Genomic DNA, 25,171 nt, shown 5'->3' with positions numbered 1-25,171 from the left:
CTTGACCGACTTCGGGTATTTAACAGCAAGTGCGAGTGCAAATCACAGAGCTTACCGTTTTTTGCATTACCAACCAATGTAGTGCTCCGTAAATGTTTCATCTGAAAATACAGGTGAATGGGGACTTCACGACATGAGTTGGTAAGGTGATTATAACGGTTACAATTGGTGCATTGGCGGCAAGATGAGTAAGTTGGATGGTAACGTTGATAAATGGTGCACATAAGGTGAGGTACGGTGTAAGGTTTATTGTTGGGATGGGCTTTTTGGGCTTGGGGTTGGGTCGGGTCGGTGGAGATTTTAGAATTTGTTTGGTTTAGATGGATTTAAAATTTTAAATATGAGTACACATTTGATTAAAAATAATGGGTCGAACGTATGAGTGGCAAATCATATGGCTCATAAATTTATGGGTTAAAAACGTCTTACATCAAGTGTGTTAAAAGCATCCTTAAAGAAGCTAGTTGTCAAATAATTGGATGTTGTTCGAATAAGTTGGTCTACTTATGTTACCAAAAGTTTCTATTGGATAACATTTATTTGAAATGAAGTACCATCAATCCATCATCATCATCCAACATATCTATTTGTACACATTTTACAAATAATCTAAGATCACTTAAGAAAGCACATCTCTCTAAAGAAGAGTTAGGAGAATAATATAACCAAGTGGAATTAATAATAATGCTTTAATTGCAGATTAGGCCTTCAACTTCTGTTATTGACCAATTTGTCTTGTTGCATCCATTATTCCAACTTATGACACCAAACTTGTAATCCTTACATGTATGTCATGTACACCATTTTAAGTCAGTAATTGAATGACACCAAACTCTTTTTAACTCTTTTAATTTATGCCATGCACACCATATAAGTTAGTAATTGGATTGAGCTATATATTTTTTATCAACTATTCACAAACTCTATTTCCTCTTTAACAAATATAGCTAACTATATTAAGATGTTTTTTCTTAATGTTTGTAATGAAATTGAATAAGATAAATTATCAAGTGATCATCAACATAAGATTGTATATATTGAGCAAAAATGACGTATAAGCAATAACTAAATATCGTGTGTATTTAATTTGCTGACACGTCAAATATTATGTAAAAATATAAAGTCTAAATATCTAAATGATTATAAATTTACCGTGTTATGAATGACTAGTAAAACAAACAAACAAAAAAAAACATTCGTATAACTTTCACAATGTTATGTGTTATTATTTTTCATTGCTCCAGTCCAGTGAATAAAATTACATGAAAAAACACAACCGCATATCATCATTGTCAAGATGAGCAACAGCAACGTCGGACCAGCTCCCTCCCCTCCCTTGTTCGTTCCTCTTGCCCTTCCTCTTGTCCATTTCTCTCTCCTCGATCCTCCTCCCTCACAAAACCCAACTAGACGCTTCCCTCCTCGTCCAAAATCCGGGCTCTCCTCTTTATTCCATTTCATCTCTCTCGTTCCTCTATCCAACTCCATGTTAAATCCAGACGCCTCGATGCTTTAATGTAATTATATAACATGTAAATGAGTCATAGTTTTATTGGGTTAATAAATTTTTCATGAAATTAATCCAGAGTCAATTTCTTTTCTTATAAATTTATGTGATTTTACCATAAAACTAACTCTTTTATTTGTATATAAATAAATATATATCATCACATACGCCATAGTGGTACGAAGGCTAGGGTTCTCTCAAGTTCGATCACCATTTGTATCACTTTGATGAATATTTGCAATGACGAATTTGTGCTAAGACTTGCGAAGTTGTCAGTTCGAATCCCAATCCCATCCGGATTTTCATCTCACTGTGTGTTACGTCAGAGAGTTTTGCTCTTGTGAATATGCAACGACTGTCAACTAAAAGTCGGCATGGGCCCGGTCAACGAGACTCCAATTTAAAAAATACTATTGTCTAAACACAAAAAGAAAGTTTCATTCTAAACCAAAAAAAAGTTAGTTAATTTTGCTTTTTATGTAGGGTCACCCTGCAGATCCAATATATACTTCCTTCCGTGACAAGTATACTACAACTCCACACACTGACACACACACATACACATATATACATATATGTATCTATATACACGGCCTTTAAAAAGTCACAGATCATAACTACTAACTGTGTGTACGCGTGACAGATCTTGTTCTTGTTAAAGATCACTTCTTTACCAAATAATATCTTTTCTTCTCACCCAATTTCACAACATTCAATTAGGGTTTCAGTTTCACAAACCAATCATCAAGATTCAATCTTTCTGCTAATTCTGATCTGGGTATTCAAAATCTTGAACAATGAAACAATATCAAGAACCAAAGATTCATATTTGCAGGTTCTGTAAACAGGGGTTCTTGAATGGTAGACAGCTTGGTGGTCACATGAGGCGTCATTTAGCTTTGATTGCAGCTTGTAAACAGAAAAATCATCAAGAGAATGGTAATGGTGAAATGGGTTTTGATCAAATTGTCAAGAAAATTGAAGACAAAAAACAGAGTATTCAAGAAAATGGTGACGTCATGGTCAAGAAAAGTCAACGGATTGTGGGTGTTGACCAAGATTTTGGTAAGGGTAATTTGGGTAATGGTGAAACTGAAATGGGTTTTGATTTTCTTGATGATCAAGATAATGATGATGATCAAATGATCAAGAAAATTGAAGGTGGAAAACAGAGTATTCAAGAAAATGATGATGTCATGGTCAAGAAAAGTCAACAGATTGTGGGTGTTGACCAAGATTTTGATAAGGGTAAATTGGGTAATAATAATGTGTATGTGTTAAGAGAGAATCCCAAAAAAACTTGGAGGGTTTCAAATGATAATAAAATTTTGAGCAAAGATTATGTTTGTAAAAAAAGATGTGATTCAAGAAAAGAATTGGTGAAAGAGTGTGTGTGTGACAAATGTGGTAAGAGTTTTGGTTCAATGAAGGCTTTGTATGGTCATATGAGGTGTCATTCGGTTAAAAAATCTCGACCGTTGGATCAGGACGATGATGTGGATGATGAGGTGGCGAATCCGGTTAAGAAAAAGAGATCGTGCACAAGGTACAAGTCTCCGAAGCCTAGTAACCATTGTGATAGTTTGAGTTCTTGTTGTGATGAAGTTGAATATGGGGCTGTTTGCTTGATGATGCTTTCTAGGGGAGTTAGGGATTTAGATGAGGTCAAAATGGTAATTTCACAACAAGCTAGTAATGTTGAATTTGAGGTTTCAGTAGATGGGTTGATGAGTAACAAGTCTAAAATGGGTTTCAAAAAAGATTTGGTTTTTGAAACCGGGTCGGGTCAAGTGGATATGAGTCGGGTCGGGTTGACGAAACCGAGGTCATGGGATCAAGAATTTAGGGGGATGGATGTTACTGATTTTGAAATTTCATTTGAGTTGGAAAGGAGATCAAAGGGGCATAATTGTCCAATTTGCTTGAAGGAATTTGGATCGGGTCGAGCTTTGGGTCGTCATAAGAGGGTTCATAATAGTCATATTCCAGATGTTCATACACTTGTTAATCCAGATTTTGAGTTCTTGAGGGAGGTATCAACAATGGTGTTGTGGGGTGCATAGTGATATCAAGTAGTGGTGGATTGAAATTGAAGATCATATGTTGCTTAGTTGTTTTTTGTTTCATATTGTGTTTAGATAAAAAATAATATGTTTGGAAGAGAATCTTTTAAACAATGTTAATAGAGACTGAATTTGGTTCATGTTTTGATTTGGTTGTTTATATAGAAAATGATTATAAGTAGGTGGGTATAGATTTAAACATATAAGATTTGATGATTTAAACAATATAAGCAAAGTATTAACAAGACAATCAGTTGAGAAAATTGTCAAAAGTGTCGATATTTCACAAAGAATCAGTGTACAACATTTTTTACTTTTAAAACGACGGTATGTCACGTAAGATTTTATTTTTCGTTTCATCTCTAACCATCTTTAAACCATGGAAATGTTCATCCTTAGCCACCCCTTAACGTTGTGTGTTGTACATTGAACTTGTTTGGTAGTGCATCACATATGCTTCGAGAATCACTCCCCTCTCCCGTTCGGCTAACACTACCCGGTTTCACCCATCTTTCACCGCACCTCAATGTGGGACAGTGTTCCCTAGCTTCACCGCGATGCCAGTCATCCTGTCACTCCCATTGCCACTCCCACCACCCTTATAAAGGCATTTATGTTATTCTTAGAACATTTCTCGAATAACAATATACATACAAGGTGGCATATATACGATACACGAAACATATCCGAAGTAAGAAACGTTACTTTCAAGTTTAGGATAGTGGATCAAACCTATTTCGGATGATTAATTTATAGATATATGATTTTGATTATTGTTATAACTCATTAGATATCGAGTTGAAAAACTTTAATCAAAAGCATAAACTAATAAATCGTATCATAAACAAACAACAAATAATTATTCATGTGAAATGTGTTTAAACATAAACATGAAACATTACACAACTAATTATTACCACAGCGGGTAATTTCAGAGTTTTTGGTCCACCTGGCACGAGCCTCCGAGAAAATGATGCAAATGGAGCCCAAATTTATTCTACACATTTCTCGTTCTAAACATTTGTTTCCGATTATTAAGAGCTAATCAGTGTAGTTCGAGAGGTTGAATGTTCCATATGTCTCGAGCATACTCGTGAATTGTTCGATCACTGCTGAACTTGTATGACCCGGCTGTGTTCAATATTGACATCCTGGTCCATCTCTGCAAGACAATAGTTGTGCAAATTTAATTACAATGAAAATATATGCATAACTTAAAATGCAGAAGATTGTGAAATGACCTTTTGGTCCCTATATGCCTCGTCAACCTTCTCCTGGCATTCTATATAACTCGGGAAGTCTTTGCCAACAAGGAAGTAGTCCCCACGACCAAAGCCTTCGTTGCCTTCTAAAGAGTCCATTAATTCGTCATAATTGTAAGCCCCGAACGCACCACTTTTTACATATTCCTTTACTTCTTCAAAACGAGCATCCGGCACAAACTGTACATAGTGAATAAGTGAAATCACCAAACATGACATTTATGGAAGAAAGGGTAAATAGGTAATTTTGGTTTACCTTTCCCTCGGCTCTTTCCTTCCGGAACCCGGTAATCTCATGGGCTTGAGCACCAAAAAGGAAGAAATTTTCTTCTCCAACTTCTTCTCTAATTTCTACATTTGCCCCGTCTAATGTCCCAATTAACACGCAACCATTCATGGAAAATTTCATGTTGCTAGTTCCACTTGCTTCCATTCCCGCAGTACTGTAAAAAGGAAGAGTATTAGTTAGGCCTGTAAACGAACCGACCGAACCCGAACAATGAACGAACGGGGTTTTCTTGTCTGTGTTTGTTCGTGAAGAATAACAACGTGTTCGTTTATGTTCGTTCATTAACACTATCAATGATTGGTTCATGAACATAAACGAACAGGCATAACTGAGTTAAAACCAATTAAAAGTAAATATGAACTACAATATGTTAGTCCTAAAAAGGTTAGTAAAACTAGACTAAACTCTAATGGACCTAAAAAATTTTAATGTATATATTAACGACCAAACTGAAACAAACGTAACTAAAGAACATAAATTAACCCGCTTTAACGTTTTATAAGGGTTTCAATCACCTGATATGCTGTGAAAGTTCACTTGCAGGAATTAAGAGTTCAGCAACACTGACATTGTAATCAGGAACAAACACGACCTAAATAATTTAATTCATAACATATCAGTATAAAAAGGCAGGTTCAGAAAAAGAAAAGGAAATTAAATTATTTATTTATTTATTTAAGTAATACCTTAAGTAAGTCGCCAATGTCATTGTCATTGTTTACTGTCGCCCCAACATCTGTGATAAGTTTCACAATTCTTTTGGCTTGTGCATATGTAGCAAATGCTTTCCCGCCAAATATACAAACTCGAGGAGTAAATTTTTCTTTCCTTTCATCGGCATCCATTTCTTTCATCTTCTTGTAGCGATAAATGATTCCCAAGATATTTAACAGTTGTCTCTTGTATTCATGAATCCGTTTCACCTTAAATACAACATACAATTTCACATAACGTAAATTAGGGAGCATTTGTGTTATTAACTTATTATATCATAATATAACTTACAATGTATTTAATGAAAAAGGAGACAAAATGCAAATGTAGAATACCTGGATGTCAAACATTGCATCAGGACTGACGGAATATCCTGTTTTTTCTTTAATGAGTGACACAACCTTGAGTTTATTGATCCTTTTTGCAGCTCTCCACTCACTCTGGAGATCCTCATTATCTGCAAACTGCAACAAGTTTTTGCATATAATTGAGGTACAGTGTATTCTTTTCCTCATTATAAACAATCATAACCATATGCCTTTTTCTATATTAAATTTCCATTATAATGTAGTACCTTACGCAGTTCTGCCAGTTTTTCAGTGTTTAGTACCCAATCTTCTCCACCTGTCCACTTGGTTATAATTTTACTGAGGTCTGGATTGCAGTAATAAATCCATCTTCTTGGTGTCACCCCATTTGTCTTGTTTTGAAATTTATCAGGCCAGAGCTGCCACGTGGACAGTTTAATGTGTGATGTTAGTACTAGATTGCAATTGCAACCCATGGATAAATGGGTCAATTTGATTATGTTATATCTCTAACAGTTCAGATGGGTTAACATGAACCGACCCATTTTGACCTAAAATGGTTTTGACCTGTTACCCATTCCCGCCCGACCTACCCATTATAATGTGTTTTAACTGTTTACCTTATAGAAGTCATTGAAAACATCCTGCTTTACAATCTCACTGTGAATCGCAGCAACTCCATTGACAACATGACCACCAACGACACATAGATTAGCCATACGGACCATTTTGGGTGGTATGGGGACAGGTGGCAGATCCACCTCTTTCTCCTTGCTTTCAACAGGTTCATCTTCTTCATCAGCAAGAGAGCCATTATCAGAAACCTTCGCCACGTCACTTGTATCGACGGCAGATGTTTCTTTTGGTTTAATAAACAGATTAGCTATGGAGGATGGGAGGTCAACATTTTCTAGAATTCTCATAGAATTCAACTTTCTTTCCAACAATTCAGGATCTGATTTACCAAACTCTGCTACTATGCCATTGACTAACTGTAAGAATAGCATAACATTAAGATGAAGAAATGTATTATTATATAGTTTTGAAATAGTTCTTTCGTTACCTCCTCATCAATCATTTCTATGATCTCCACGTGCCTCGGGAGAAGTTTTTGCATGAGCTCTAAACTCCATTTCTCTAATGCTTCAGGTAGCACAGTATGGTTGGTGTAAGCAACAGTTCTGACAAATTAACAAGAGAAAATCAGCATTACAAAAGTTTAGTTATATGTTGTATTAAATAACCAAGCGTGTGTTTAGTTTGAGGATTTTGATTAACTTCCATTTTATGGGTATGTACAATCACTAATTTTAAAACATATACCTCTAAAGAAAACACTTTCTATCACTTTCACTCCCACTCATTCATTGCAAACCCTCAAACCAAGCACACTCATTACTATATATAAAGTGCCCTGTTTTCCATTATGAATTTGAGGATGAAACCATGTATGAAACATTCAGACATTCAGGTTGAAACAGTCATTTTTTACTAAACAGTATCGTAGAGGTGGCAAGATTATTATTATTATTATTATTATTATTATTATTATTATTATTATTATTATTATTATTATTATTATTATTATTGTAATTACAGTGTTTTTGTAATCATATTACACATATTAATTAAGAAATGTTTTAATAAGACGATTTAGGAGGTTTAATGCATTAAAACAGACATTGTCCAACGCACAATCCATAAAACTCGTTCCTCTGTTAGCTAAAATGACTTAAATCTGACCCTGTTTGAGATAAAACATGGCCCAAATAACCCGCTCACAAGTTAATGGGATGAATTTGTGAAAAGAATGATGGGAAAAAAAAGCATCTAGAAGTTTGTGCGTCTAACAAAGTACCTTTGGGTAATATCCCAGGCTTCCTTCCAACTAATCCCCTTCAAATCAATCAATATCCTCATCAGTTCTGGAATGCAAAGTGTAGGATGCGTATCATTCATCTGCACAGCAACCTTTTCCGGGAAATCTTTCCACACCACATTCTCCCCAGATCTCTTTTCGAAACTTTTGATAATATCTTGAAGAGAAGCAGAGCATAATGTATATTGCTGTTTTAGCCTTAGTGTCTTCCCTTCCAATGAATCATCCCCTGGATATAGTATATAGCAAATCTGATAACAGATAAAAATCTTATATTATTATATTGGTAAACTAATATTATATCTACTAATCATCAGCAATACCAACAGCATAAATGATAAACCTTTTCAGCATTTGCTTGGCTTTCACATGCTTTAGTATGTTCTCCAGAGTTAAAAGCAGACAAATCAAAATCACTTGACGGAACTTTAGTAGACCATAAACGAAGATTAATTGTGGTCTTTGTTTTATATCCTGGTATTGGGACATCATGTGCAACTGCCACTATATCTTCACCTCCAATCCACCGCCTCTTTCCATCCGATCCTGTGACAACTTTCCCATAAAACTTTACAGGATATGAGATGTCGTTTCTCACAATCTCCCACGGATTTCCCATCTGCAATCAGAAACTGAAGTTACTTAATGGTGTAACAAGTCTTTTTAACAAATATAATAATGGGCTAAACATATTACATACCTCAAGCCAGTTTTCAGCAACCTCCTCCTGACCTTCTTTTGTTATCAACTGTTTGAATAAACCATACTTGTATCTAAGCCCATAACCCCAAGCTGGATAATTTAATGTTGCTAAGGAGTCCAGGAAACAGGAAGCAAGCCTGCCGAGCCCCCCATTACCTAAAGCAGCATCGGGTTCCTGTGAATGTTTACCCCAAAATTTAATATAAATAAAACTAAAAAAGTAAATACACGTACAAAAACAAAAGCAAAAAAGTTGTTATAACATCAGCACACAAACATATATGTCCATAAAGAAAAGGGTAAAATGTATGTAAATGAGTACGCATATAACTGCAGAAAAAGATTTCACCTGCGAAACCACATTCTCAAGTTTGTGACCAAGTTTTCTTAAAGCCTCTCCATAAGCACCATTTAGCTCTAAGTTACCAACTGCATTCAGTAGTGCTCTTCCCTACAACAAATAGTAGCATTAAACTTTGAATCAAAATCATCATTAACATTATACTCTAATTTAAATAAATTACTGTGGTAAGAGACTGTATTTGCTTACAGCCTTTAATGATTATAGGAAGAGGACAATAAAATTGTGAATGGCACGGTAATGTATTACACCGAGTCCTTTCGAAAAGGCGGAAGATTAATGAAAATAAAGGTAAACATTATGAAACTTTTTATGCTAACTAAATATGACGGTTGAATATTGGTATAGCATCTTCAGTAACCATTAATCAATGTGACAAACCTGTAAAAACTCCATAGACAAATAGTAAGCCTGCTTCACATTCATCTTTTCATACATATTATAAGTTGCATTCCAATTGATGATGAGTGAATCACGTATGCTTTGTGCAGTGGCAAAGTATGCCTTTGGGAGATCAAATCCCTTTGGAGAAAATGATGATGTAAATTCTGCATGGTACGTAATTCTTGATGCCACAGCTTCAGCATCAGATTTTGACTTATCAATACCATTTGCATCTCCTACACAAGCAAACAAAAAAATAGTAATCTTTCATACAACTTCAAAATTCCAAACAAGTTTAATGTGCTGAATCTACATATATTTCACAGATTGATAAATCCAAATTGTTAAAACAAAAAGAAATAAAAAAATATGCAGTTTAGTGTACTATCACTTTCTTCTAGAGACACACCCAAAATTATTGCAAAATTATATTCATACATTATCTCCATATAAAAACAGTTTCAATTCTCACATCATATTCATATTTCATTCTAAGCTACAATGTTATTGCAAATCCGATCCTCAATTCTAACATATCTTTCATAATAACTCATCCAGAATGCTGTTAGATGAAGATTATCAACAACTTAACCTAATGTTTTATTACTGTTTGTGGCATTATACTCATTCTAAGCTACAATATTATTGTAAATCATTCCTCGCGTCTAGTACATCTTTCATGATAACTCATCCAGAGTGTTGTTAATGAATATCATCACAAACTTAACCTAATGTTTTATTACTGCTTGTGACATTACACTCATTCTAAGCTATAATATTATTGTAAATCGATCTACGCTTCTAATAAATCTTTCATGATAACTCATCCACAAAATGCAGTTAAATGAAGATTATCAAAAACTTAACCTAATGTTTTATTACTGTTTGTGACATTACATTCATTCTAAGCTACAATATTATTGTAAATCGTTACTCGCGTCTCATACATCTTTCATGATAACTCATCCAGAATGATGTTAATGAATATCATCATAACTTAACCTAATGTTTATTATTGTTTGTAACATTATACTCGTACACTATATCAAACGTAATCTAGGTAATAAGTTAGTTTATAACCGTTAGGTCAAGAAAGTTACAGTCAGTGGTTATTAATGGCCATTTACAGATGTTGCTTAACTACCAAACTCTATGTATTTATATTGATTAAACACTACCGGATCAGGCATCAAGTTTATCAAAATCATTTCGTTCGTTTAATCCTATTCTCCTATCAAAGGATATTGGTTATCGGTCCAAGTATCGGTTGACCGATATATCACCGATTTTCCCGATATCAGTTTTTTAAGTCCTATTATCAATTTTTAGTGTTTAATGTTAGTGTTTTAAGTCTTAAATCAGTTCCTAGTTTCCTACTTGCTACAACTCTTAGTGTTTTGCAAGTTACAAAATGATAATCTGTTAATGCTAGGAGACTATACCGAAACGTTAGTGTTAAGTTATTATACATATAAATTCTACATGATATTAAAACTACTGATATCCCACCGCGATAACCATCATCTCAAACATCCGTCGACCGATATCCGATATTTTTCCGCATTAACAGATCATCCTTTTGCAACTTGCAAAACACTAAGAGTTATTGTTAATTGTAGGATAATTTGTTAATAGTAGGAGAGCATACGGAATTATTAGTGTTAAGTTATTATACATATAAATTCTACATGATATTAAAACTACCGATGTCCCACCGCGATAACCGATATACGGTATTTAATAGTTTTCCGTATAACCGCTTACCGGTTCAATTTCAGCTAAACAGAGCAACTATAAACCTAAAGTGACGTCACACATCAACAAATCAAAAACCTAACTAATCATCAACTAACCTAAAGCAGTGGAGCATAATCATCATCAATATACAACAATTAGAGCATAATAATCATCATTACCTAACTCGACAGCTACCGGATCAATAAGCTTAGGTTTCGCCTCACTCCTAACACAAAACCTTCGTTTCCGGTAACCGGAACCGACAGTGCCGGTAAATAACAGCTGATTCGACGTGTTGCCGGTGGAATTGGAACTGATTGACGAACGGTTTAATAATAATATCGGTGACGGTGATCCACCGGTAGTAGCACTACAGTAAGCCATTGTGAACCGCAATCGTATGATTAACGGAGTACTGGTTTACTTTATCGGCATTGGAAGTGATGTGATCAAATCCCGAGAGTCATGTGACAGGTGATTGTAACGATGAGTGAGTCACATGTAAGTCGAGTGTGTTACACGCAGAAGAAGAAGAATGTAATAATAAATTAATAATATTTAGTTATTATTATATTATTATATCTGGAAAGATTAACGGAAATAAGGGATTATTTAATATGCATGTAAAGTTTCATACTAGACGTTGATTAGTCTAAACTGATCTCAATTAATCTAACAAGGATTGATATTTAGTAGAATCGGCTTTGCGATTTAAAAGGGGATAGCGGCGCGGCTTGTTGCTCGCTTATCCATTATCCAGATATAGTTCGGTTTGTGTAATTTTGAATTTGGAAATAAGGAATTGAATTTTAGCAATTAACTAGTGTTATACCCGGCGCGTGCAAGTTGGTAAAACCCGGGCGATTATAACCCAAATGTTGTCGGTATCTGGCGTTGAGGTGGTAAGTCGACGCAAATTCGGTCGGTTTCAGTTAAATGTGTTAGGCTACCGGAACTAAAAACCAAAAATAAAAATTTGAGGTGGATCAACTTAGTGGCGTCAGTCGGTAACGCTTGGTGTTGGGAAGATCCGAGCATTGCCGATCCCGGAAGTTGAGGCGGTGAGTCTATGAAAATTCGGCTGATTTCCGTCACATTGGTTACGGTATCGAAATTAAAACAAACTGCAGTGAGTCTGCGCGAATTCGTTTGGTTTTCGTTATGTTTGTCACGATACCATGACTAAAACAAAAAAAATCAAGGACCAATACGGTGTCGCCAAGTGGCCAATCGGCACCTAGCGGCACAAAAGTTTGTAACTGTATATATTTATAATAGTTAGTACTGGTGTTTTACACGGCGCGTTGTGCCGGGAAGGTCGGTAAAACACGAACGGTGATAAGTCGACGCACTTCGGTTACGCGTGTTATTGTACCGGAACTAAAACAAAAAATATATATAAAAATATAGGTAGACCAGTGGGGTAATGTCGGTTGGTAAAACTCAAACGTTGGTAAAATCCATCACGTTTGTTACGGTACCGAAACTAAAACGAAAAAAGAATCTGCATTCGGTCGGTTTTCATACGTTCTTTGCGGTACTGGAACTATAACATAATGTGGCGAGTCTACGCGAATTAGTCATGAATTTTTTACCAAACAAACACTCTTAATCTAATTGAATCAGACCTGAACTATTAAAAGGCTCATTCAAATTCAACCAAACAGCCCCTTATGTAAACACTCCATCGCCAAATAATAAAGCCTGCTTTACATTCATCTTTTCATACATATTATAAGTTGCATTCCAGTGATTAAAAAAAACCCAAAATTATTGCATATCTTATACTCATGTATTATGTCACATAAAAAACAGTTTCAATTCTCATATCATATTCATATTTCATTCTAAGAATAAGAAAATTCTAAGAATAAGAAAAAGAATTAAATTGTCAATGATGGGGTGGGTTAACGTACAATAATGGTTTATCGTACATTATGTACGCGACTTTCCAGAGCGTTAGATTAAAAAACACTCGGTGGCAATTTCGTAAATAACCCAACGGTAGTTCGCGATCAAAATTCGTCGATTACAAATCGACTCTAATCTAAATTTGGAACTCGTCGCTCAATCTAATCCAATTTCTAAACTCTATGCACAGCTTAAAGTATGAAATCTCTAAAGTCAAAAATCAAATCAAAATCGAACAGCGTTGAACAACAAGAAATCTTCAAAATTGATCAAAAAAATGATGATTTGATCAATCGAATTGATGTGTAAAGGTATTTAGATTCATCAATCAATTATGGAATTGCAGAAATAATGCACTCAATCGAGCACTGATTAGGGTTCAAAATATTATGTTTAAACGTTCTGAAACAAAACTAAAGATCTTTAAACGTTCTAATACGTTCAAAGAAGTTTTAACCAAAAAAGAACATCTTTAAATATTCTGAAACAAAAGTGAACATCTTTAAACGTTCTGATACGTTCAAAGAAGTTCTGACCAAAAAAGAACATCTTTAAACATTCTGAAACAAAACTGAACATCTTTAAACGTTCTCATACGTTCAAAGTAGTTATGACAAAAAAAAAAGAACATCTGGAACCGGTTTTTTTAATACCCGGGTGACTATCTGCTAGAGGTGCACAAAAAACCCGAACCCGGAACCGGGCCCGAAATAAAAACCTAGAACCGGTTGTTTCAATACCCGGGTTTTAATACCCGAACCGGTGCCCGAACCTACCCGTAGGGTACGGATAGGATATGCATTTCAGTACTAAAACCCGAACCCGAACCGGACCCGATTTGTATCTAGTAACACCCGAAAACCCGAACCGGTTCCATACCCGGAACCGGGTTTTTTCAATGCCCGAAACCGGGTATTTCAAATACCCAACGTATACCCGAAAAATACCTTAAAAATATCCGAAAAATACCCCTAAAAAGTGCAAACTTTTAAAAAATCCAACCTATACCCGGAAAAAAAGCCCAACAAATAGGGTTTTTCAATACCCGACCCGAACTCGATGCACAGGGTATGGTTTTTGGAGGCAATACCCGGACCCGAACCCGGCCCGGTTATTACCAATACCCGATTTTTCAATACCCGGTCATACCCGAACCCGGGTATTTGAAAAACCCGATTTATGCACCTCTCATGTATGTTATCTATTGGCAATATAAATGCCAACAAATAAGAGTTTGACACGTGGGATAACCCAACAAGACAAAATTGAATTAAAAAAAATAATAAAAAAAAATGACAGTGTTATTTATAACATGGTACAAGACCATGTCTCCTCACCAACCACAAAATTACTACATACTTTACTTTACTTGTTCCTCCGATCGATCGATCAAAAACCATGCCTCCAAAGAACAAGAATGTCGTTAAGAAGACGGCTTCCCTCGGTAAAAAATGTAAACCGAGGGGAGGAGACGGAGGCTGTAAACCGAGGGAAGAAATTCATGAATACTGATGATGTGGTGTTGCTAGTGGTGGTAGTGTTTAGTTTTAAGGGTTAGGGTTTAGATTTAGGTTTAGGTTATTTGTTAAATTATAAATTTATAATGAATGTAATTGTGGGTGGGTCTTATTTGAAATGACCCTTAATTAATTAGTATTATTATTAGTTGCTAATATGTTATAATTTAATTGCTTGTCACACTCTAAATCAACTTAATCTTAGAGCTATGTCAAATTTCGTGAGAATAAAAGGCCCACTTTTTTTTAAAAAAAAATAATGACATCAATAATTCAAGATGAACAAATTATAATATATTGCTTTAAATTGACAATGATGGGGTGGGTTAACGTACAATAATGGCTTATCGTACATTATGTGTGTTAGGTGAAATTTCAGAAAATAATAAAATATGAGTAAAATAATACAAACCGTGGTTTGCAACCACGGATTACACACAAGATGTAAACCTAATACCGTTTTTCGTGAGGGAGATTATTTTGATACTCAAGTCGTGGTTTGAAACCACGGTTCGATGTTTTTTTTTATTCTTTTTGTTAAGTACAGAATGTGCATGCATCCTTATGATACGTAATATCCGCACGAATCGCATGTGAACATTTTGTACTTAACAAAAAAAATAATAAAAGACATCAAACTGTGGTTTCAAACCACGGCTTGACCATCTAAACCACCTCACTAACGGAAAGTTGTATTACGTTTATTTTTGGTGCAATCCTTGGTTTCGAAACACAGTTTGTATTATTGTATTCATATTTTATTGTTTTCTAAAAGCTCACCTGACACACGTAAGAAGAAAAAGACAAACCGTGGTTTCAAACCACGGTTACACCATTTTCGTATTGGGTCGTTTATCAAATATTTTATATTCCATATGTTTTAAATTACATTCACATTATACTTGTAAAACAATTAAGTATGTAAGGAAATCAATTTTTCAATATCCGGTTCCATACCCGAACCCGGGTATTTGAAAAACCCGATTTATGCACCTCTCATGTATGTTATCTATTGGCAATATAAATGCCAACAAATAAGAGTTTGACACGTGGGATAACCAAACAAGACAAAATTGAATTAAAAAATAATAAAAAATGACAGTGTTATTTATAACATGGTACAAGACCATGTCTCCTCACCAACCTCAAAATTACTACATACTTTACTTTACTTGTTCCTTAGATCGATCGATCAAAAACCATGTCTCCAAAGAACAAGAATGTCGTTAAGAAGATGGCTTCCCTCGGTAAAAGCAAAGTTAAGGAACCGGCTGTTGTCAAGCCGGATTTCGGAGCCGGTAATGCCGACAATGGCGGCGGCAGCGGCCGGAAAACCGCAGTAGATAATCTAAACATCTTTCGGGATATTGTCGTTATTGTGGCCACGAGTGAAGAAATTCACCGTAAATATCAAGAAGATGACAAAACCTCCAATGGAGATGATGGGAAGCCGGCCGCGGAGGATGTAAACCGAGGGGAGGATCTTGCAAGGACATTCATGCAGATTCATGAATACTGATGATGTGGTGTTGCTGGTGGTGGTGGTGTTTAGTTTTAAGGGTTAGGGTTTAGGCTTAGGTTAGTTGTTGAATTATAAATTTATAATGAATGTAATTGTGGGCGGGTCTCATTTGAGATGACCCTTAATTAATTAGTATTATTAATTGTTGCAAATCTATTATAATTTAATCGCTTGCCATTCTAAATCAACTTAATTTTTTGGCTATGTCAAATTTTGTGAGAATAAAAAGACCATTTAAAAAAATAATAATAATGACATCAATAATTCAAGATGAACAAAGTATAATATATTGCTTTAAATTGACAATGATGGGGCGGATTAACGTACAATAATGGCTTATCGTACATTACGTGTGTTAGGTGAAATTTCAAAAAATAATAAAGTATGAGTAAAATAATACAAACCGTGGTTTGAAACCACGGATTACACACAAAATGTAAACCTAATACCGCTTTTCGTGAGTGAGATGATTTTGATACTGAAGCCGTGGTTTGAAACCACGGTTCGATGTTTTTTATTATTCTTTTTGTTAAGTACATAATGTACATGCATCCGTATGATACGTAATATCCACATAAATCGCATGTGAACATTTTGTAGTTAATAAAAAAATAATAAAAGACATCAAACCATGGTTTCAAACCACGACTTGACCATCTAAACCACCTCACTCACGGAAAGTTGTATTAGGTTTATAATTTTGGTGCAATCCGTGGTTTAATTTTATTCATACTTTATTGTTTTTTAAAAGCTCACCTGACACACTTAAGAAGAAAAAGACAACCCGTGGTTTCAAACCACGGTTACACCATTTTCGTATGGGATCCTTTATCTAATATTTTATATTCCATATGTTTTAAATTACATTCACATTATACTTGTAAAACAATTAAGTCTGTAAGGAAATCAATTTTTCAATACATGGTCATACCCGAACCCGATTTCATACCCGAACCCGGGTATTTGAAAAACCCGATTTATGCACCTCTGTTTTCTGTTATTTATTGACAACATAAATGTCAACAATTAAGAGTTTGACACGTGAGAGAACCCATCAAGACAAAATTGAATTAAAAAATAATAATAATAAATGACACTGTTATTTATAGCATGGCACAAGACCATGTCTCCTCACCAACCACAAAATTACTACATACTTTACTTTACTTGTTCCTCCGATCGATCGATTAAAAATCATGTCTCCAAAGAACAAGAATGTCGTTAAGAAGATGGCTTCCCTCGGTAAAAGCAAAGTAAGGAACCGGCTGTTGTCAAGCCGGATTTCGGAGCCAGTAATGCCGGCAAAGGCGTCGGCGGAAGGTAAGCCGCAGTAGAGAATCTAAACATCCTTCGGGATGATGTCGTTATTGTGGCCACGGGTGAAGAAAAATTCACCGTAAATATCAAGAAGACAACAAAACCTCGAATGGAGATGATGAGAAGTCGGCCGCGGAGGAGGCGGACGCTGTAAACCGACGGGCGGATCTTGCAAGGACATTCATGTAGATTCATGAATACTGATGATGTGGTGTTGCTGGTGGTGGTGGTGTTTAGTTATAAAGGTTAGGGTTTAGGTTTAGGTTAGTTGTTGAATTATAAATTTATAATGAACGTAATTGTGGGTGGGTCTCATTTGAGATGACCCTTAATTAATTAGTATTATTATTAGTTGCTAATCTATTATAATTTAATCGCTTGCCATTCTAAATCAACTTAATCTTTAGGCTATGTCAAATTTTGTGAGAATAAAAAGACCATTTAAAATAAAAATAATAATGACATCAATAATTCAAGATGAACAAAGTAGAAAATATTGCTTTAAATTGACAATGATGGGGCGGGTTAACGTACAATAATGGCTTATCGTACATTACGTGTGTTAGGTGAAATTTTAAAAAATAATAAAGTATGAGTAAAATAATACAAACCATGGTTTGAAACCACGGATTACACACAAAATGTAAACATAATACCGCTTTTCATGAGTAAGATGATTTTGATACTCAAGTCGTGGTTTGAAACCACGGTTCGATGTTTTTTATTATTCTTTTTGTAATATCCACACGAATCGCATGTAAACATTTTGTACTTAACAAAAAAATATAGTAAAAGACATCAAACTATGGTTTCAAACCACGGATTGACCATCTAAACCACCTCACTCACGGAAAGTTGTATTAGGTTTATAATTTTGGTGAAATCCGTGGTTTTGAACCGCTGTTTGTATTATTTTATTCATACTTTATTGTTTTCTAAAAGCTCACCTGACACGCTTAAGAAGAAAAAGACAAACCGTGGTTTCAAACCACGGTTACACCGTTTTCGTATTGGATTCTTTATATAATATTTTATATTACATATGTTTTAAATTACATTCACATTATACTTGTACAACAATTAAATCTGTAAGGAAATCAATTTTTCAATACACGGTCATACCCGAATCCGGTTCCATATCCGAACCCGGGTATTTGAAAAACCCGATTTATGCACCTCTACTGTCTGTTATCTATTGGCAATATAAATGCCAACAAATAAGAGTTTGACACGTGGGATAACCCAACAAGACAAAATTGAATTAAAAAAATAATAAAAAATTGACAGTGTTATTTATAACATGGTACAAGACCATGTCTCCTCACCAACCACAAAATTACTACATACTTTACTTTACTTGTTCCTCCGATCGATCGATAAAAAACCATGTCTCCAAAGAACAAGAATGTCGTTAAGAAGATGGCTTCCCTCGGTAAAAGCAAAGTTAAGGAACCGGCTGTTGCCAAGCCGGATTTCGGAGCCGGTAATGCCGGCAAAGGCGGCGGCGGCCGGTAAGCCGCAGTAGAGAATCTAAACATCCTTCGGGATGATGTCGTTATTGTGGCCACGGGTGAAGAAATTCACCGTAAGTATCAAGAAGACAACAAAACCTCCAATGGAGATGATGGGAAGCCGGCCGCGGAGGCTGTAAACCGAGGGGAGGATCTTGCAAGGACATTCATGCAGATGAATACTGATGATGTGCTGTTGTTTAGTTTGAAAGGTTAAGGTTTAGGTTAGTTGTTGAATTATAAATTTATAATGAATGTAATTGTGGGTGGGTCTCATTTGAAATGGCCCTTAATTAATTAGTATTATTATTAGTTGCTAATCTATTATAATTTAATAATTGCTTGTCACTCTAAATCAACTCTTTGGGCTATGTCAAATTTCGTGAGAATAAAACGACCATTTAAAAATAATAATAATAATAATAATAATAATAATAATTACATCAATAATTTAAGATGAACAAAGTAGAATATATTGCTTTAAATTGATAATGATGGGGCGGATTAACGTACAATAATGACTTATCGTACATTATGCACATTACACTCTGGTGAAATTTTCAAAAACCATAAAGTATGAGTAAAATAATATAAACCGTGGTTTGAAACCACGGATTACACACAAAATGTAAACCTAATACCGCTTTTTGTGAGTGAGATGATTTTGATACTAAAGTCGTGGTTTGAAACCACGGTTCGATGTTTTTTTATTATTCTTTTTGTTAAGTACATAATGTACATTGTAACATCCTAAAATTTTTAGGTTGAATAAAGAAAGTTATGTTTAGTGATTTCGCGTTATTGATTATTTAATATCGAGTAAGGAGCGGATCATGGACTTAGATTAATTGAGATGAGTTAAATGAGAATGGGCCTTAGGTCCATGGGCTTAAGGGATATAAATATCCCCTAAACCCTAAAACATCACTCATTCCATCTTATTCTCTAACACTCCAAAACACACCCACACCACACACACCGCGGCGGCCGAGGGAGAGGAACGAGCGTGATCCGAGAGAGAGTGAGCGATTAGTTGTGATTAAACAAGTTAAACGAGATCCAAACAAGCACAAAAAGGTATGATTCTTGATCTTTGAAGTTTAAAGATCCAAGCTTTATAGTGTTTATACGACCGAAAACGGTTGGGGAGCGTAGTGGGTGATGTCGAACCATAACAAGGGTGTTAAAATCGCCAAAAATGCTTGATAGAAACCAAACAGCGGCTGAACTGGGCAACTTCGCCTTCAAAGCGATAACTTCGCCTTCAAAGCGATAACTTCGCCTGAGGCCAAGTTCGCCTAATTGATAACTTCGCTTACGGCCAAGTTCGCCTAATTGATAACTTCGCTTACGGCCAAGTTCGCCTAACTGGTAACTTCGCCTGAGGCCAAGTTCGCCTAACTGATAACTTCGCTTACGGCCAAGTTCGCCTAACTGATAACTTCGCCTAAAGCTAAGTTCGCCTAAGGTTTAACTTCGCTTAAAGCTAAGTTCGCCTAAGGTTTAACTTCGCTTAAAGTCAAGTTCGATTAGGAAATAAATTAAAAACCTAATGAAAAATGAGTTAAGACAGTTAATGGAAATAAAATTTTTCCAAGCTGACCTGGCAGCTCGACCCCAGCCAGGGGCTCTGCCCCTTGGACCCTGCTAGGGGCTGCCGCCCCTAGACCCCGCTGCCAGGGGCGCTGCCCCCGGACCCCCGTTCGTTGTGGGTCATATAAAGATAGAAATGCAATATGAGAAGTGATAGTTAGTTGATACGTATACTTGTTATACAGTCAGCCGTGCACAACTGAAGAAAGGGATTACGATTAACGGTGAACGTAACCGTATTCAGGTGAGTTTCTAGCCCCATTCCTTGTTATGTTTTCGGGGCTGTGTGCATACTCGATGTGTTGTTAATACCTTTATCCTAAGTGATAAGTGTATGCCATATGTGATATATGTGATATGTATGAATGATTGCTTGATGGTACGTGAACGATCTTCGGATATTGCATGTACTGTCAGGTTGTAACGCTATGTATAAGGTAAGTATGATATGTATGCTTATGTGTATGAATGTAATAAAGTTAATAAAAGAAGGAAAAGACGGTTGTATGGTTGTATGGTTACGAAAAGGGTACCGAGCCCTAATAATACTCGAGGTATGATGTATGGTTGTATGGTAACGAAGAGGGAATCGAACCCTACTAATATTCGAGAACTAGGGACCAGACCCTTATAATATATGTGATGTTAGGGACCAGACCCTTATAATATCTGTGATGTTAGGGACCAGACCCTTATAATATCTGTGATGCTAGGGACCAGACCCTTATAATATCTGTGATGTTAGGGACCAGACCCTTATAATATCTATGGTGTTAGGGACCAGACCCTTATAATATCTGTGAGGTTATAGGGCGAAAGGCTCTTTAAATCGTATGATTATGTATGTAAAGAAAGTACGAAGGTAAGAATGAAAGTATATGCACTTAGGTGTGTATGAAAGAAAGTTAAGAGGTTAAGTATGAAATGTAAGAATGTATTGTATGATTATGTGATTAACTAGAACTTACTCAGCGTAGCTGACTTTTAGTATGCACGCAGGTGAGTAGGATGAGGCAGCTCGCTTGAGGAGACACGTGGCACTGAATAAGAGGCTGGCATCGAAAGACTCAAGACGTTTAAGTTTAATGTTTCGTTTATTTTGAAAGACAAAATGATGTTTTAAGACAAGACGTGTTTTGTTATGAAATGTTTTATGAAAGTTTTTAAATTCCGCGAATGTTTTAATTAACTCTGATATTTAGAACTGCGTTTATGAGTAAACCCAACACGAAAGTAGGGTTACCGGTGACGGGGCCTTACATACATGCATCCATATGATAGGTAATATCCACACGAATCGCATGTGAACATTTTGTACTTAACAAAAAAATAATAAAAGACATCAAACCATGGTTTCTAACCACGGCTTGACCATCTAAACCACCTCACCCACGGAAAGTTGTATTAGGTTTATAATTTTGGTGCAATCCGTGGTTTCAAACCACGTTTTGTATTATTTTATTCATATTTTATTGTTTTCTAAAAGCTCACCTGACACACTTAAGAAGAAAAAGACAAACCGTGGTTTCAAACCACGGTGACACCATTTTCGTATTGGATCCTTTATCTAATATTTATATTACATATGTTTTAAATTACATTCACATTATACTTGTAAAACAATTAAGTTTGTAAGGAAATCAATTTTTCAATACCCGGTCATACCCGAACCTGGTTCCATACCCGAACCCGGGTATTTGAAAAACCCGATTTATGCACCTCTGCTGTCTGTTATTTATTGACAATATAAATGTCAACAATTAAGAGTTTGACACGTGGGAGAACCCAGCAAGACAAAATTGAATTAAAAAATAATAATAAAAGAAAAGACACTATTATTTATAATAAAAGAATGTGTATGTGTTTAAAAAACCCGATTTATGCACCTCTACTGTCATTGATCCGTGGGAAGATTCAATGCCACCCGTCGGATCAAAAAGTGATAACCCTTTATTTATAAGAGGGTACTAGTGTTACTAGGACCACATCTCACTAACCACAACTACATACTTCTTCCAATAAAAAAAATGACCAGAAAGAGCAAGACTGTCATCACAAACAAAACAATAGCGGTCATCGCTACAAGCATATATAAACTTGCTCACTTGCAGGAATTAAGAGTTCAGTAGCACTGACATTGTAATCAGGAACAAGCCTAACCTAAATAGTTAAGCAACAACATATCAGCACACATACATATATGGGCATAAAGAAAAATGTAAAATGCACGTAAATGCAAGTATGTATATAACTGCAGAAAAAGATTTCACCTGTGAAACCACATTCTAGAGTTTGTGACCAAGTTTTCTCAAAGCCTCTCCATAAGTACCACTTAGCTCTAAGTTACTAGTTGCATTCAGTAGTGCTATTCCCTACAACAAAAGGTAGAATTTTTTTTCAAAAATAGTGTTTTCAAATTGTTGTTTCAAAAGTGATGTGCTTTTTAAGTTTTTTCAAAAATGGTGTCATACGATCATATAATAATAATAATATTATTATTATTATTATTATTATTATTTAAGTTTATCTATTATTTAGTTTCCTTATTGTTTGTTTTTTTCTTTTTTTATTTTTTATGTCTTTGTTTCCTTATTATTATTATTATTATTATAAACCGATTCGATTTGGTCAATAAAAGTCAAAACCGACTTATGATCGGTTTCGATTCGGGATGAAACCGATTTCTTACCATGTTACCATCGGTTTCGGTTCGGGTTTTGATCTGTTTGAGTTCGGGTTTTGCCCGGTTTCGGTTCAGTTAACCGTTTTGGAACCATTGGTGGAGAAAAGTACAAACCAATTCTGAATCTACGGTTTCAATCGATTCCAAACCGATTCGGTTTTCGGGTCCGTTCGGTTAACCGGTTTATTTACCCGCTTCTAATCAACTATTATTATTATTATTATTAGGAAAATTGGTTTTTATTGGTCCCAACTATTTTATTTTTGTCGGTGCTGGTTCTAACTATCATTTTGGCTGGCAACGGTCCCAACTTTCACATACGTTGAATCCACCAGTCCGCGAATAACGGAGTACTAACTCCGTTAGGTAAAATCTGATGTGTCATCCTAGTTGTCAAAATCAGATGACATGGGCATCCTACGTGGACCGACTGTGTATTATACATTTACAAACATAAATTCCCAAATTATACAACCATAAATCCCCAAATTCTCTTTAACTCAAGAACCCAAATTCACTCTGAAGAGATGTTTACCCAAGAAACACGGGCGAGGAGGTCAGTCTGAAACCGTCCAAACCTCCATAAGCAACATCAACAGATTTTGGCCTGCAGACGAGGATCAAACATACCAGACCGGCTCAGCTCGCTTTTTAAATCAGCAGATCCAGCAAAGATAAGTTTAGACACATTAGGTTGACTAGATGACGGATTGGTGAAAAACTGTGTCGCCAGCTCAACGACTTTTCTCATGTAATTGTCGTGTTTCTCCGATCGAAGACGATCAAATCGGTCTGCAGACTGACCTCCTCGCCCGTGTTTCTTGGGTAAACATCTCTTAAAAGTGAATTAGGGTTCTTGAGTTAGAGAGAATTTGGGGATTTAGGGTTGTATAATTTAAGAATTTATGTTTGTATAATGTTTAAGTATAAAACGTTGGTTATAATACACAGCTGGTCCACGATAGGATGCCCATGTCATCTGATTTTGACAACTAGGACGACACATCAGATTTTACCTAACGGAGTTAGTACTCCGTTAGTCACGGACTAGTGGATTCAACGTATGTGAAAGTTGGAACCGTTGTCAGCCAAAATGATAGTTGGGACCAACGCCGGCAAAAATAAAATAGTTGGGACCAATAAAAACCAATTTTCCTTATCTATATACTATATATAATGTATGAAATGAGGGCAAATTAAGACACCTTAATTTTAAGATATTTACAAATTTTAATGCATAATATACACCTTATATAGCATGTAAGAGAGGGACAAACTTGTCCACTAGAAAATATGTCTTAAAATAGTTACAACATTGTCCCCCTCAACTTTAAGCCACTTTTGTAAATTTAAAAAATAAACTACTTTGGACCTTTATCTTAACCTATATATTCATTTTAATTTTAATTGTAAATAAATTCCCATCAACGATTTTCCAACGGCCATAACTTTTACATACGTTAATATTTTTTATAAAAAAATGCACCATAAAAATGAGCATTTTATTGTCTTTAATTTGAGTATGGTATTGATATAATTTTTCAAATAAAAAAAATTAACATATTACATATGGGTGTTACAATTCGGTTTTAACGGTTTCTAACTTATATCGTGAGCCAAACTGTTAGTTTATTTTTTGTCATTGAGAACCGAAATTGAACCGTAGAAACCTTAAACTTAATCGTTACTAATGGTTTGGTTTCATGAATTGAGCTTCAATAATAAGTTACCGTCCAGTCCGGTTGGTTAATTTTCTGTATAAACCATAAACCAAACCGGTTGCTATGGTTTGAATATTCAAAAACCATCTGACCAAAAGTGATGATTGGTTCAACCGTTTTCACGGTTTCAAAACATCCACAATTACATCTAGTTATTATTATTACGTATGCATACATATACATTCATCCC

The 25,171-nt window shown here is 35.4% G+C and overlaps 2 protein-coding genes across 2 annotated transcripts; one reads left to right on the top strand and one right to left on the bottom strand.

Moving 5' to 3' along the window:
* The first annotated feature begins 2,200 nt into the window (after positions 1-2,200).
* Positions 2,201-3,693, top strand: LOC143532073 (uncharacterized). The gene has a single exon (XM_077027219.1). It carries the CDS (start codon positions 2,305-2,307, stop codon positions 3,568-3,570), a length of 1,266 nt encoding a protein of 421 aa, XP_076883334.1. The 5' UTR covers positions 2,201-2,304; the 3' UTR covers positions 3,571-3,693.
* An 883-nt stretch (positions 3,694-4,576) lies between these two features.
* Positions 4,577-11,732, bottom strand: LOC143532071 (alpha-1,4 glucan phosphorylase L isozyme, chloroplastic/amyloplastic-like). The gene is made up of 15 exons (XM_077027217.1): positions 11,386-11,732; positions 9,467-9,705; positions 9,074-9,175; positions 8,723-8,899; positions 8,366-8,641; positions 8,002-8,273; positions 7,207-7,324; positions 6,764-7,135; positions 6,410-6,562; positions 6,171-6,299; positions 5,808-6,044; positions 5,637-5,713; positions 5,089-5,275; positions 4,812-5,012; positions 4,577-4,732 (listed from the first exon to the last, which is right to left on the bottom strand). Exons 1-15 carry the CDS (start codon positions 11,588-11,590, stop codon positions 4,616-4,618), a joined length of 2,862 nt encoding a protein of 953 aa, XP_076883332.1. The 5' UTR covers positions 11,591-11,732; the 3' UTR covers positions 4,577-4,615.
* Positions 11,733-25,171: the final 13,439 nt, after the last annotated feature.

Source organism: Bidens hawaiensis, unplaced genomic scaffold, assembly GCF_021521415.1.
Source record: "Bidens hawaiensis isolate Kalapana, Puna unplaced genomic scaffold, B.hawaiensis_p1.1 tig00009343_1, whole genome shotgun sequence".
Lineage (NCBI taxonomy): Eukaryota > Viridiplantae > Streptophyta > Magnoliopsida > Asterales > Asteraceae > Bidens > Bidens hawaiensis.
This window is presented reverse-complemented; position numbering and strand designations above follow the sequence as displayed.

Bases quoted from the DNA above. Each gene is read 5' to 3' on its own strand.
- LOC143532073 (XM_077027219.1), top strand. From the start codon at position 2,305: ATGAAACAATATCAAGAACCAAAGATTCATATTTGCAGGTTCTGTAAA.
- LOC143532071 (XM_077027217.1), bottom strand. From the start codon at position 11,590: ATGGCTTACTGTAGTGCTACTACCGGTGGATCACCGTCACCGATATTA. The intron at 9,176-9,466 runs GTTTGTCACATT...TATTTGTTGTAG, and splicing joins TGTCTATGGAGTTTTTACAG to GGAAGAGCACTACTGAATGC. The intron at 6,300-6,409 runs GTACTACATTAT...AACTTGTTGCAG, and splicing joins AACTGGCAGAACTGCGTAAG to TTTGCAGATAATGAGGATCT.